Raw genomic sequence first — 13,263 nt, forward strand, 5'->3', positions numbered from 1 at the left:
TCAGGTGGATATGGATGACCCTGCAAGACCGTCATTTATAAGCCCAGCCTTCCCAGATAGCCTTGAGCTCTCGACCTGCTGCTGTACACAGGCGCAGTTCAGAAAAGGTTCACTAGGTTGATTTCCTGGGATGAAGGGGCTTGTATTATGAGGAAAGGTTGAGCAGGTTGGGCCTGTACTCATTGGAAGTCGAGAAGAATGAGAGCTCTTTTGAAACACACAATATTCTCAGGGGATTTGACAGGGTGGATGCTGAGAGGATGTTTCCCACACGTGGGGGGAATCTAGAACCAGGGAGCATGGTTTCAGAATAATGGGTCTCCCATTTAAGACTCGAGATGAGGAAGAATTTCTCCTCTCTGAGGGTCATTAGTCTGTGTGGAGTTCTCTATCCCAGTGGACAGTGGAGACTGAGTCACTGTATGTTTTCAAGGCCGAGTTAGAATTTTGATCGACGAGAGGATCAAGAGTTTGGGGACCGGCAGGAAAGCGCAGTTAAGGCCACAATCAGATCAGCCATGATCTTATAGAACTGTGGAGCAGGCTTGATGGTCCAAATGGTCTGCTCCTAATTTGTATGCTCTTACATAAAAGTAACATGGAACCTGCGATACTGAGGGATTCTCAGTTCAGGCAGCTGTACCTGTTGTCCAACCTGGACATTGATTTCTCTTCACCCCCACCCCAGCCCCCTTCCCAAGGTCTCCATGTTCCTAACAGTGACAGGACCTTGTTATGAATGGGCTGTTTGTGGAAGGGTCGTACTCACTCAGCCATGCCGAATGCGAGCTCGAAGTTCTGTTTGCGGTTATTGGGGCTCAGCTCGTTGTAATCAAAGGCTTCAGGGAAGAAAGAGTGGACGAGAGCACAGAACGCCATCCCATTGCTCCAACTCGAGGAGAAATTCTGGATATCAATCAACTGCAAGGAACAGAGAGAGACTTACAATCTGGAGTCACAGCAGTTTTTCCCCTTTATTGGCGAATTCCATGCCCCTAAAGTGATAAACATTATATTGCTCCCAGAACAGGCTTAGATACAGAGTAAAGCTTCCTCTACGCTGTCCCCATCAAACACTCCCAGGACAGGTACAGCACGGGGTTAGATACAGAGTAAAGCTCCCTCTACGCTGTCCCCATCAAACACTCCCAGGATAGGTACAGCACGGGGTTAAATACAGAGTAAAGCTCCCTCTACGCTGTTCCCATCAAACACTCCCAGGACAGGTACAGCATGGGGTTAGATACAGAGTAAAGCTCCCTCTACACTGTCCCCATCAAACACTCCCAGGACAGGTACAGCACAGGGTTAGATACAGAGTAAAGCTCCCTCTACACTGTCCCCATCAAACACTCCCAGGACAGGGTATATTTCTATCTTGCCTGTAATGAACCTCAGAACATCCCGAAGTGCTAATAAAGCATTTTTGAAGTGTAGACACTATTGTAGGAAATGTGGGTGCACAGCAAGATCCTGCAATAAGTTGCAGCTTTTGTCCGAACGACTGTTTTGATCGGTCAGTTTAAGGGGCGAATCTATTGGGTTTATTGTTGGGCAATGCCTGGTGCTCGCTGAGACACATGGGGCAAGCGAAGGACCTGAGCGTGTTACATACCTGCTGCTGCCAGTGATTCAGTGGTTACTGGGGGTGGGTGTTGTGGGGCTGGTGTTGGTGGAGAACAAAAATAGCAGAAGGTAATGGGAGCCCAACAACAAGTTACCCTGGCTGGAGAGATTGAGGTATGGGATGGGAATGCCATGAGGAGGAGGGAAGGCATGGGAAGGGTAGATGCGATGATGGAATTGGTTAAATGTGGCAAAATGGCAGGGAAAATTATTTGATACAACTTATTTTTTGAAAGCTATTCTTTTGCTAAAAATGAAGATTCACTAAATTTGAATGAAAATGTATTAGAAAAGCTGACAGGTGAATTAACGAGTACATCAGATAACAGTATAGCACCTGCAGAGCTCTTACACAGTCTCAATTCAACATGCATATCAGTGCGTAAGCTTAGACTCGAGGAAAATGCTGTTATAATGTTGCTACAAAAGTTGAATCTTAAACAAGGAATCATGGAACAAGACTGGTATTTAGGAAGCTGTTTTCTTCAATGCTGAAATTATAAGAGGCAGATTTTAAGGAAATCGAGTGTTGGCTCAAATTAATGAGCAAATCAGGTGTAAATCTGCCTTTTCAACACAGGAGAATAGTCTCCAGTTCAACTTTTCTATTCTGTGACCATAAACAAGTCACAAGGTTGTGTTTGACAAAGTTTGTATTTATATTCCTAGGACATATGGACAAATTTATGTAGTTATTTCCAGAGTGAGAAGACTGTTCAAGTCTTTGGTGAGAGAATAGTTAGAAATCCTGTATTTAAAGAAGTATTTTTGCAATAATGATACTTGACTCGAAATGTTCTGACTGAGGTGCTGTTACCAAGGCTGCTCTTCAATAGGCCACCAGGAGGCACACACGAGCTGTCCAGTGTGGGTAAAGAATGATGGGCTACAGTTCTCTGCCTTTCTTTCCGGTATGGTAGCCGCTAGCCTTAACTTTCTGCAGAATACAGCTGAGATCAGAAACTGTGCAAAGCGAGGGATCAAACATGCTCCCCACCCCCCACAACACCCCATTCTATCTTTTTTTTTCTCTGCCCTCTAATTTTCACAAGTCATTCCCTTTTTGAAGTACCAGTGGTGTCTCCATGTGAGTATTGTTAGCATATTCCATTATGGAAAGTCAGCCTAGCTCTAACCTGTCCTCACCCAACATCCCCACATGAGGACGGGTCATTTGGAGCGCAAACCACACAGGATGAACTCCTCCTCTCTAACTAAATATAGGACCAGGAGTAGACCATTCAACCCCTCGAGCCTCTTACACAGGAACAGGAGAAGGCCATTCAGCCCCTCGAGCCTGTTCTACTATTCACTGAGATCATGGTTAACACCATAGAGCCGACTCCCCCCCCCCCCCCCCCCCCCCCCCCCAACCCCTTCGTATCTTTGGTTAACAAAAATCTATCAATCTTAGATCAAATATTAAATTTAAATCCAGTATCATCTTTAGACTCTGCCCCCTAGTCCTAGACTGTCCAACCAGTGGAAATAGTTTCTCAACTCCCCTATCTGTTCCCCTTATTATCTTGAAACTGATCTAATCACCCCTTAACCCTCTAATTCCCAGGGAATACAACCCTAGTTTGTGTAATTTCACCTCGTAATTTAATCCTTTGAATTCCACTTCCAGCCCTGATGAAGACTAGCTAATTAAACACAGATTGAGTTATGGACCTTGGCCTATACATCGGTAAAGTTTGTTCTAATCATCACCTTTGCCAGCTGCTTGCTCCCTCTGTCTCTGGGTAGGTCGTTAGGCATTAGTCCCTCGCTTACCTTGTATCCTATTGTCTTGGAGCGACACCACTCCAGAAGGATCTGCTTGATACTACTTGCACTGGCAACGCCGAAGCTTTGGGATCTTTGGAGCTTTCCCTTTGAAGCCCCAACTTTGCCCCTGAAAGAATGGGTTAACACATTGTAAAACATCTGTCCTGGGGTTAGACTGCAAACCACAGTCATCACCATACTCAGAAACACACAGTGAAAATAAAGATGTTAATGAATTGGACAGACAGACCCATAGGAGGCTATTCAGGCCATCATGCCTGTGCTGATATTTGAAAGTTATTCAATTAGTCCCCATTTCTTCCAACAGTCCTGCAAATTTTTCCTTTTCAAATATATGTCCAACTTGATTTAAATTTCTTTCTAATTGGCAGATGCCCCCACTGGTTCAGTGGGTTAATGTATTGCCAAGGGCAAGGCTTCAGAATCAATTCTAGGTCACAGCGCTGAGCTGAGACACCACACTTGGCCTCAGTGCTCTGGGACAGAGAGGGAGATTTAGTCAGGGATTCACATCCTGAGAATCGTCCATTTACCAGTGCTTCAAAAGCTCATGATGGGGTCATTGGGCAGAGTCGGGGCTGAATGTAGCTGCAATGCCCTCAGTGATGGAATATTCCAGAAACACTCACTGTGCCTGCTTCAAAGATGGAGAATGAGCTCTTGGGTGAAGTAACCAGTGGAACTGTACCACAGCGAGAGTTCACAGCATAAGGGAGGGGAACGAAAGAGGGATTAAAGTATCTTTATTGGAAGCAATTAAGACTGCACATTTCTACATTTCTGTCGTACCTTTCATAACCTCAGGATGTCTCAAAAGGGCTTTACAGACGATGATGTACTTATGAGGTGCAGCCACTGTTGTAATGTAGGAAACACAACAGCCAAGTTGTACACAGCAAGATTCCACAAACAGCCACATTATATGGCCAGGTGATCACTTTTTAGTGTTGGTTGAGGGATAGATATCGGCCCTAGGACACTGGAGAGAACTCCCTCCTCCCCCCCTCCAAATCTGTTCTTCATTGCACTGTGGCCATGGGGTCTTTTTATGTCCATCTGAGAGGGCAGGCAGGGCCTTGGTTTACCATCTCATTGGAAAGATGGCATCCCCGACAGTGTGGCTTTCCCAGTACTGACCCTCCGACAGTGCAGCGCTCCCTTGGTACTGACCCTCCGACAGTGCAGCGCTCCCTCGGTGCTGACCCTCCGAAAGTGCAGCGCTCCCTCGGTGCTGACCCTCCGACAGTGCAGCGCTCCCTCGGTGCTGACCCTCCGACAGTGCAGCGCTCCCTCAGTGCTGACCCTCCGAAAGTGCAGGGCTCCCTCGGTGCTGACCCTCCGACAGTGCAGCGCTCCCTCAGTACTGACCCTCCGACAGTGCAGCACTCCCTCAGTACTGACCCTCCGACAGTGCAGCACTCCCTCAGTACTGACCCTCCGACAGTGCAGCACTCCCTCAGCACTGACCCTCTGACAGTGCAGCACTCCCTCAGCACTGACCCTCCGACAGTGCAGCACTCCCTCAGCACTGACCCTCCGACAGTGCAGCACTCCCTCAGTACTGACCCTCTGACAGTGCAGCACTCCCTCAGTACTGACCCTCTGACAGTGCAGCACTCCCTCGGTGCTGGCACTGGGAATGTCAGCCTGGATTTTGTGCTCAAGCCTCCGGAGTGAAGCTTGAATTAATTCATTTTTGACTGAGTGCTGAGTGTGCTGCCCACTGAGCCATATTGGAAATTGGTTTGTGCCATCAGTGTGGATAATCCCTGTCCTCTCATAGTCTGTAAGATACGGGAATCAGAGGGATAGCCTTACCTTGTGCCTTCCTGTTCAAACTTTTCGAAGAGAGCCTTCCTGGATTGGGGTCCAGATGTCCGGGGCAGTGTCTGTGACCTCATCAGCAGAGGGCGCTTCTCGCCCTGGCGAGGCAAGGTAGGAGGGGGAGATCGGGATTTGGTGGATGGGTCTGGATAAAGATTGAGTACACTGCAGGGAAACAGGGTTATAAGTAAGTAACAGCATGGAAAAACAGCAGATATTCCAATCTGGGGATGAGTGATATATGGTTACAGCACTGAAGGAAACCATTCAGTCCATCGAGCCTTTGCTGACTCTCTGCAAGAGCAATCCAGTTAGTCCCACTTCCCCGTCCTTTCCCTAGAGTCCTCAAATTCTTCTCCCTTAAAGTAATTATCCAATTACCTTTTGAAAGCCATGATTGAATCTGTCTCCACCACACACTCAGGCAGTGCACTCCAGATCCTAACCACTCGCTGCGTGAAAACTTTTTCCTCATGTCGCCATTGGTTCTTCTGCCAATTACCGTAAATCTGTGCCCTCTGGTTCTCAATCCTTCCGGCAATGGGAACAGTTTCTCCCTATTTACTCTGTCCAGACCCCTCATGATTTTGAACACCTCTATCAAATCTCTTAATCTTCTCCAAAGAATACAGTCCCAACTTCTCCAACCTACCTTCATAACTGAAGTTCCTCATGCCACAAACCATTCTCATGAATCTTTTCTGCACTCTCTCGAATGACGCCACATTCTTCCTACCTTCCTAAAATCTGCCTGTAGGATGTACAGGATGCTTTATTTTATTCATTCATGGGATGTGGGTGTCGCTGGCTAGGACAGAATTTATTGCCCATCCCTAATTGCCCTTGAGAAGGTGGTGGTGAGCTCCCTACTTGAACTGCTGCAGCCCATGTGGTGTAGGAACACCCACAGTGCTGTTAGGAAGGGAGTTCCAGAATTTTGACCCAGTGACAATGAAGGAATGGCGACATATTTCCAAGTCAGGATGGTGGGGTGGCTTGGAGGGGAAATTCCAGGTGGTGGTATTCCCGTCTGTCTGCTGCCCTTGTCCTTCTAGATGGTAGTGGTCGTGGGTTTGGAAGGTGCTGTCTAAGGAGGCTTGGTGGGTTCCTGCAGTGCATCTTGTACATGGTACACACTGCTGCCACTGCGCATCAGTGGTGGAGGGAGTGAATGTGGATGGTGTGCTGATCAAGTGGGTTGCTTTGTCCTGGTTGGTGTCCAGCTTCTCGAGTGTTATTGGAGCTGCACTCATCCAGGCAAGTGGGCAGTATTCCATCAGACTCCTGACTTGTGCCTTGTAGATGGTGGACAGGCTTTGGGGAGTCAGGAGGTGAGTTACTCACCACAGGATTCCTAGCCTCTGACCTGCTCTTGTAGTCATAGTATTTATATGGCTAGTCCAGTTCAGCTTCTGGTCAATGATAATCCCCAGGATGTTGATAGTGGGGGATTCAGTGATGGTAATGCCATTGAACATCATGGGGCAATGGTTAGACTCTCTCTTGTTGGACATGGTCATTACCTGGTACTTGTGTGGCGTGAGTGTTACTTGCCACTTATCAGCCCAAGCCTGGATATTATCCATGACTTGTTGCATTTGGACATGGACTGCTTCAGCGTTTGAGGAATCACGAAAGGTGCTGAACATTGTGCAATTATCAGCGAACATCCCCACTTCTGACCTTATGATGGAAGGAAGGTCATTGATGAAGCAGCTGAAGATGGTTGGGCCTACCACACTACCCTGAGGAATTATGGGTTGTGTCCTAGAATATTAAGCTACCTGAAAAATCTCTGCAAGAGTGAGCTCTCTAGCTGAATAGTTTAATGTGCCAGATTTGTGCCCCTCACTCCACACAGATGCCAGCTTTCATTCCTGGTTGTAGTATAATGGGTTAATAGAACAGTTATGCTGCTGAGTGATGAAGATCATGATGTAGCAATGACATCAGTCATGTGTGTGAGATTGTACAGCAGATGGAATATTCAAAAGAGGTGTGACTACCTAGTCCCTCACCCTGTATATAGCGTACATAACATAAACCATCTTGAAGTAACGACCTGACTCAGACCACAAGTTGCTCCAGATAAGATAGGCTTTTTAACCAGTATAGAAAAACACTGGTCTCTGGGCATTTAACAAGACAGAAGGCAGCCAGTCCCATCAAAATTGGCCTTAGTGTCCCACAGAGCCAGGATAAATGAACATTTGAATTCGGAGCAGGAGTAGGCCCCTCGAGCCTGCTCCGCCATTCAATAAGATCATAGCTGATTGAATTGCAATTTCAAACCCCACGATCCTGCTTACCCCTGATAACTGTTCACCCCCTTGTCAATCAAGAGTCTATCTAGCTCTACCTTAAAAATATTCCACGACTCTGCTTCCACTGCCTTTTAAAGAAGAGAGTTCCAAAGACTCATGACCCTCTGAGAGAAAAAATTTCTTCTCATCTCTGTCTTAAACGAGTGACCCTTTATTTTTAAACAGTGACCCCTAGTTCTAGATTCTCCCATGAGAGGAAACATCCTCTCCATATCTACCCCTCAGGATCTTACATGTTTCAATCAATCTTACTCTTCTAAACTCCAGTAGATACAAGCCTAACCTGTCTAGCCTTTCCTCATGAGACAACCCACCCTTTCCAGGTATTAGTCTAGTAAACCTTCTCTGAACTGCTTTTAACGCATTTCCATCTTTCCTTAAATAAGGAGACCAATACTGTACACGCTACTCCAGATGTGGTCTCACGAGTGCCCTGTACAACTGAAGCATAATCTCCCTATTTTTGTATTCAATTCCCCTCGCAATAAAAGGCAACATTCTATTAGCTTTCCTAATTACTTGCTGTACCTGCATACTAGCCTTTTGTGATCCATGCACTAGGACACCCAGATCCCTCTGAATCTCAGAGCTCTGCAACCTTTCACCATTTAGATAATAAGCTTCTTTTCTATTCTTCCTGCCAAAATAGACAATTTCACATTTTCCCACATTATACTGCATTTGCCAGATCTTTGCCCACTCACTTAACTATATCTATATCTATATCCCTTTGTAGCCTCCTTATGTCCTCTTCACAAATTACTTTCCTACCTATCTTTGTGTCATCAGCAAATTTAGTAACTATATCTTCAGTCCCTTCATCCAAGTCATTTATATCAATTGTAAAAAGTTGAGGCCCCAGCACAAATCCCTGTGGCACACCACTCATCACACCCTGCCAACCAGAATAAAGACCCATTTATGCCAACTTTGTTTCCTGTTAGCTAGCCAATCTTCTATCCATGCCAATATGTTACCCCCTGCACCATGAGCTTTTATTTTCCGCAATAACCTTTGATGAGGAACCTTATCAAATGCATCCTGGAAATCTAAGTATAGTACATCTACCAGTTCCCCTTTATTCACAGCACATGTGACTATTCAAAGAACTCCAATAAATTGGTTAAGCATGATTTCCCTTTCACAAAGCCATTTTGACTCTGCCTGATTCCCTTGAATTTTTCTAAGTGCCCTGCTCTTTAATAATACTTTCCAGCATCTTCTTCAGGACAGATGTTAGGTTAATTGGCCTATAGGTTTCTGCTTTCTGTCTCCCGCTCTTTTTGAATAAAGGAGTTACATTTGCTACTTTCCAATCTAATGGAACTTTCCCCGAATCTTGGGAATTTTGGAAAATTAAAGCCAATGCATCAACTATCTCACTAGCCACTTCTTTCAAGACCTTAGGATGAAATCCAACAGGACCTGGGGATTTGTCAGCCCGCAGCTCCAACAATTTGCTCAATACCACTTCTCTGGTGATTGTAATTTTCCTGAGTTCCTCCCTCCCTTCCATTTCTTTATTTACAGCCAATTTTGGGATGTTACTTGTGTCCTCTATAGTGAAGACCGAAGCAAAATTACCTGTTTAATTCATCCGCCATGTTCCTATTTTCCATTATTAATTCCCCACACTTTTGATAGAACCAACATTCACTTTGTTAACTCTCTTTAAATATCTATAGAAACTCTTACTGCCCGTCTTTATATCACTAGCTAGCTTTCTCTCAAACTCTGATTTTCCCCTCCTTATTAACCTTTTTGTCATTCTTTGCTGTTCTTTATATTCTTTCCAATCTTCTGACCTACCCGTATTTGTGCAATTATATGATTTTTCTTTATGTTTGATACTGTCTTTAACCTTTTCAGTTAACCACGGATGGTGGGTCCTCCCCTTGGAATTTTTCTTTCTCGTTGGAATGTATCTATTCTGTGTTTTGAAATATCAGTTTAAATGTCTGCCACTGAACTTCTATTGACCTATCCCTTAACCTCATTTGCCATTTCGCTTTAGCTAGCTCTGCTTTCATGCCCTTATAATTGCCCTTATTTAAATTTAAAATGCTAGTCTTGGACACACTCATCTCTCCCTCAAAATGAATGTAAAATTCAATCATAATATAATTGCTGCTACCTAAGGGTGCCTCCACTAGGAGGTTATCAATTAATCCTATCTCATTGCTCAATACCAGGTCTAGTATAGCCTGCTCTCTGGTTGGCTCCAGAACATGCTGTTCTAAGAAACTATCCTGGAAACATTCTATGAACCCCTCATCAATGCAACCTTTGCCCATCTGATTTTTCCAGTCTACATGTAGATTAAAATCCCCCATGATTATTGTTGCACCTTTCTGACAAGCTCCCATTATCTCTTTTATACTCTGTCCTCCTGTATAGTTACAATTAGGGGGCCTGTACACCACTCCCAGAAGTGACTTCTTGCTGTTATCATTCGTCATCTCAACCCAAACTGCTTCTACATCCTGCTTTCCTGAACCTAGGTCATCCCTCTCTAATGTGCGAATACCATCATTAATTAACAGAGCCACCCCTCCACCTTTTCCTAACTTCCTGTCCTTACTAAATGTCACGTACCCTTCAATATTCAGGTCCCAATCTATGTCATCCTATAGCTAAATCTCTGTAATGGCTATCAGATCGTACTTATTTATTTCTATTTGCCCTATCAGTTCATCTGTTTTGTTTCGAATGCTATGTGTGGTTAGATACAGAGCCTTTAGTTTTGTACTTTTATTATTTTTGTAGTGTCTAGCCTTATCTGTTGACTTGCTCTTACATTTGTATTCTGCTGATTTACTCATGGATTTATACTCTGTCCCTTCCTGTCATGTTCTGTTTATCATTTCCCATATTAATACCTTTCCCTCTTGCCTTGTCTCTACTCTTTGGTTTACCACATCTTCCCTAATATGATTCCTTGCCCCTCTATTCAGTTTAAAACCCTCTCCACTTCCCTAGTTATGCAACTCGTGAGGACACCAGCCCCAGCACGGCTCAGGTGTAGACCATCCCAACAATACAGATCCCACTTTCCCCAGTATTGGTGCCAGTGCCCCACAAACTGGAACCCACTTCTCCCACACCAGTCTTTGAGCCACGCATTCGTTTCTCCAATCTTATTTATCCTATGTCAGTTTGCACGTGGCTCAGGTAATAATGTAGAGATTATTAGAACCTTTGAGGTTCTGCTTAATTTGGTGCCTAGCTCCTCATATTGACTATACAAAGCCTCCTTCCTCATCCTGCCTATGTCGTTGGTACCTACATGGACCACGACCATTGGATCCTCCCCATCTCACTGCGGGTTTCTCTCCAGTCCTGAGCAGATGTCCCAAACCCTGGCACCGGGCAGGCAACATAGATGTCTGGACTCTCATTGTTTGCTACAGAGAACTGTGTCAACCCCCCTCAGTATACTATCCCTTACTACCATTACATTCCTTTTTGCTCCCCCCACTTGAATGACTTCCTGTACCACAGTACCATGGTCAGTTTGCTCATCCAGCCTGCAGCCCCACTCTCATCCAGCCTGCAGCCCCACTCTCATCCAGCCTGCAGCCCCACTCTCATCCAGCCTGCAGCCCCACTCTCATCCAGCCTGCAGCCCCACTCTCATCCAGCCTGCAGCCCCACTCTCATCCAGCCTGCAGCCCCACTCTCATCCAGCCTGCAGCCCCACTCTCATCCAGCCTGCAGCCCCACTCTCATCCAGCCTGCAGCCCCACTCTCATCCAAGCAAGGTGAAAGAACCTCAAACTTTTTGGACAATTGCAGAGGCTGACACTCCTGCCCTCTGGGTCCCTTTACCTACCTCAGCAACAGTCACACCCTCCTGTCCATGACCACCTTCCAAATCAGAATACCCTATCCTAACGGGTATGACTGCCTCCTGGTACAAATTGTCCAGGTAGCTTTCCCCCTCCCTTATTTGTCGCAGTGTCTGCAGCTCAGCCTCCCGCTCAATGACTCTGAGCCGAAGCTCTTCAAGCCGCACACACTTACTGCAGACGTGCTTGTCCTGGACAACACTGGTATCCAGGAGCTCCCACATGCTGCAGCCATGACACATCACCTGTCTTGTCATACCTATGTGCTTTAATTAATTACCTAATTATTTTATTCAATTATTTATTTTCTTTTATATATTTATTAATCTTATCACAAATTTCTGTACTATTTTAAACCTTAGGAATAGAATAGACCTTGACCACTTACCAGATACTCACCAAATGTCTAGCTTCTTCCCCTGTAGTAGAGCCAGTTCCTCAGGGGTGAAAAAGTTAGAAAAAGCAAAGGAGCAACTCCCTCCCCTCCTCACAGAACTCCCTCAGCTCACCAAACCCTCACTGGTTGCATAGAGAATGTCTGAATTTATATGTTCTAAACAAAGAGACTAGCTGAGCTCAGGTACAGCAAAACCAGTTCAACCTAGTTTCCTTAATTAACTATTTCAGCTACTGCCAGTGGATAGCTTCTATCTCCCTGCTTAGGCCCCTGGATGAGACTTTGAATTTGAACAGTACTTGCAGTTAAATGGGTCATTTTCAGATTGGCAAGCTGTAACGAGTACTGTGCCACAGGGATCAGTGCTGGCGCATCAATTATTTACAATCTATATCAATGATTTTGATGAAGGGAATGTATGGTAGCTAAATTTGCTGATGACACCAAGATAGGTAGGAAAGTAAGTTGACAAGAGGAGGTTAAGAGCCTATGAAAGAATTTAGAAAGAATTAAGTGAGTGGACAGAAATTTGACAGATGGAGTATAATATGGGAAAATGAGAACTGTCCACTTTTTAGGAAGAATAAAAAAGCAGCATATTATTTAAATGGAGAGAGATTGCAGAACTCTACAGTACAGAGGGATCTGTTGTCCTGGTACATTATTCACAAAAAGTTAATATGCAGGTACAGAATGTGATTAAGAAGGCAAATGGAAGGTTGGTGTTTATTGCAATGGGAATGGAATATAAAAATAGGGAGGTTTTACTGAAGCTGTACAGGGCCTTGGTAAGACCACATCTGGAGCACTGTGTACAGTTTTGGTCTCCTGACTTGAGAAAGGATATAATTGCATTAAAAGCAGTTCAAAGAAGGTTCACTTGACTGATCCCTGAGATGAAGGAGTTGGCTTATGAGGAAAGATTGAACATGTTGGGCCAATACCCATTGGAGTTTAGAAGAATGAGAGGTGACCTTATTGAAACATATAAAATCCTGAGGAGACTTGACAGGGTAGATGCTGAGAGGATGTTTCCCCTTGTGGGGGAATCTAGAACTAGGGGACACAGTCTCAGAATAAGGGGTCTCCCATTTAAGACAGAGATGAGGAGAATTATATCTGAGGGTCGTTGAGTCTCTGGAATTCTCTTCCCCAGGGAGCAGTGGAGGCTGGATCATTGAATATATTCCAGGCTGAGTTAGACAGATTTTTGATCAACAATGGAGAAGCGGGTTATGGGAGACAGGCAGGAAAGTAGAGTTGAAGCCACAATCAGATCAGCCATGATCTATTGACCGACGGAGCAGGCTCAAGGGGCCGAATGGCCTACTGCTCCTAACTCTTGTGTTCTGACCTCTGGAGGATTCTGAGGTCAAACAACAGCCTTGAAAGTGAGCGTATGGATGTTGCATTAGGACATGATGAGGCTCATCAGGCACAATGTTTCCCATCT

General features: G+C 45.1%; 1 protein-coding gene across 1 annotated transcript in view; it reads right to left on the bottom strand.

Annotated features, from left to right (window-relative positions):
* Positions 1-13,263, bottom strand: part of smtnl (smoothelin, like) — a 45,486-nt gene that overhangs the window by 739 nt on the left and 31,484 nt on the right. Inside the window, exons 5-7 of the mRNA XM_078548289.1 lie at positions 5,236-5,406; positions 3,403-3,523; positions 770-921 (exon numbers count right to left, since the gene is read on the bottom strand). Of these exons, the coding sequence (XP_078404415.1) occupies positions 770-921; positions 3,403-3,523; positions 5,236-5,406 (444 nt within the window). The remainder of the gene's footprint in view (positions 1-769; positions 922-3,402; positions 3,524-5,235; positions 5,407-13,263) is intronic.

Source organism: Cetorhinus maximus, chromosome 9 (assembly GCF_964194155.1).
Source record: "Cetorhinus maximus chromosome 9, sCetMax3.hap1.1, whole genome shotgun sequence".
NCBI lineage: Eukaryota > Metazoa > Chordata > Chondrichthyes > Lamniformes > Cetorhinidae > Cetorhinus > Cetorhinus maximus.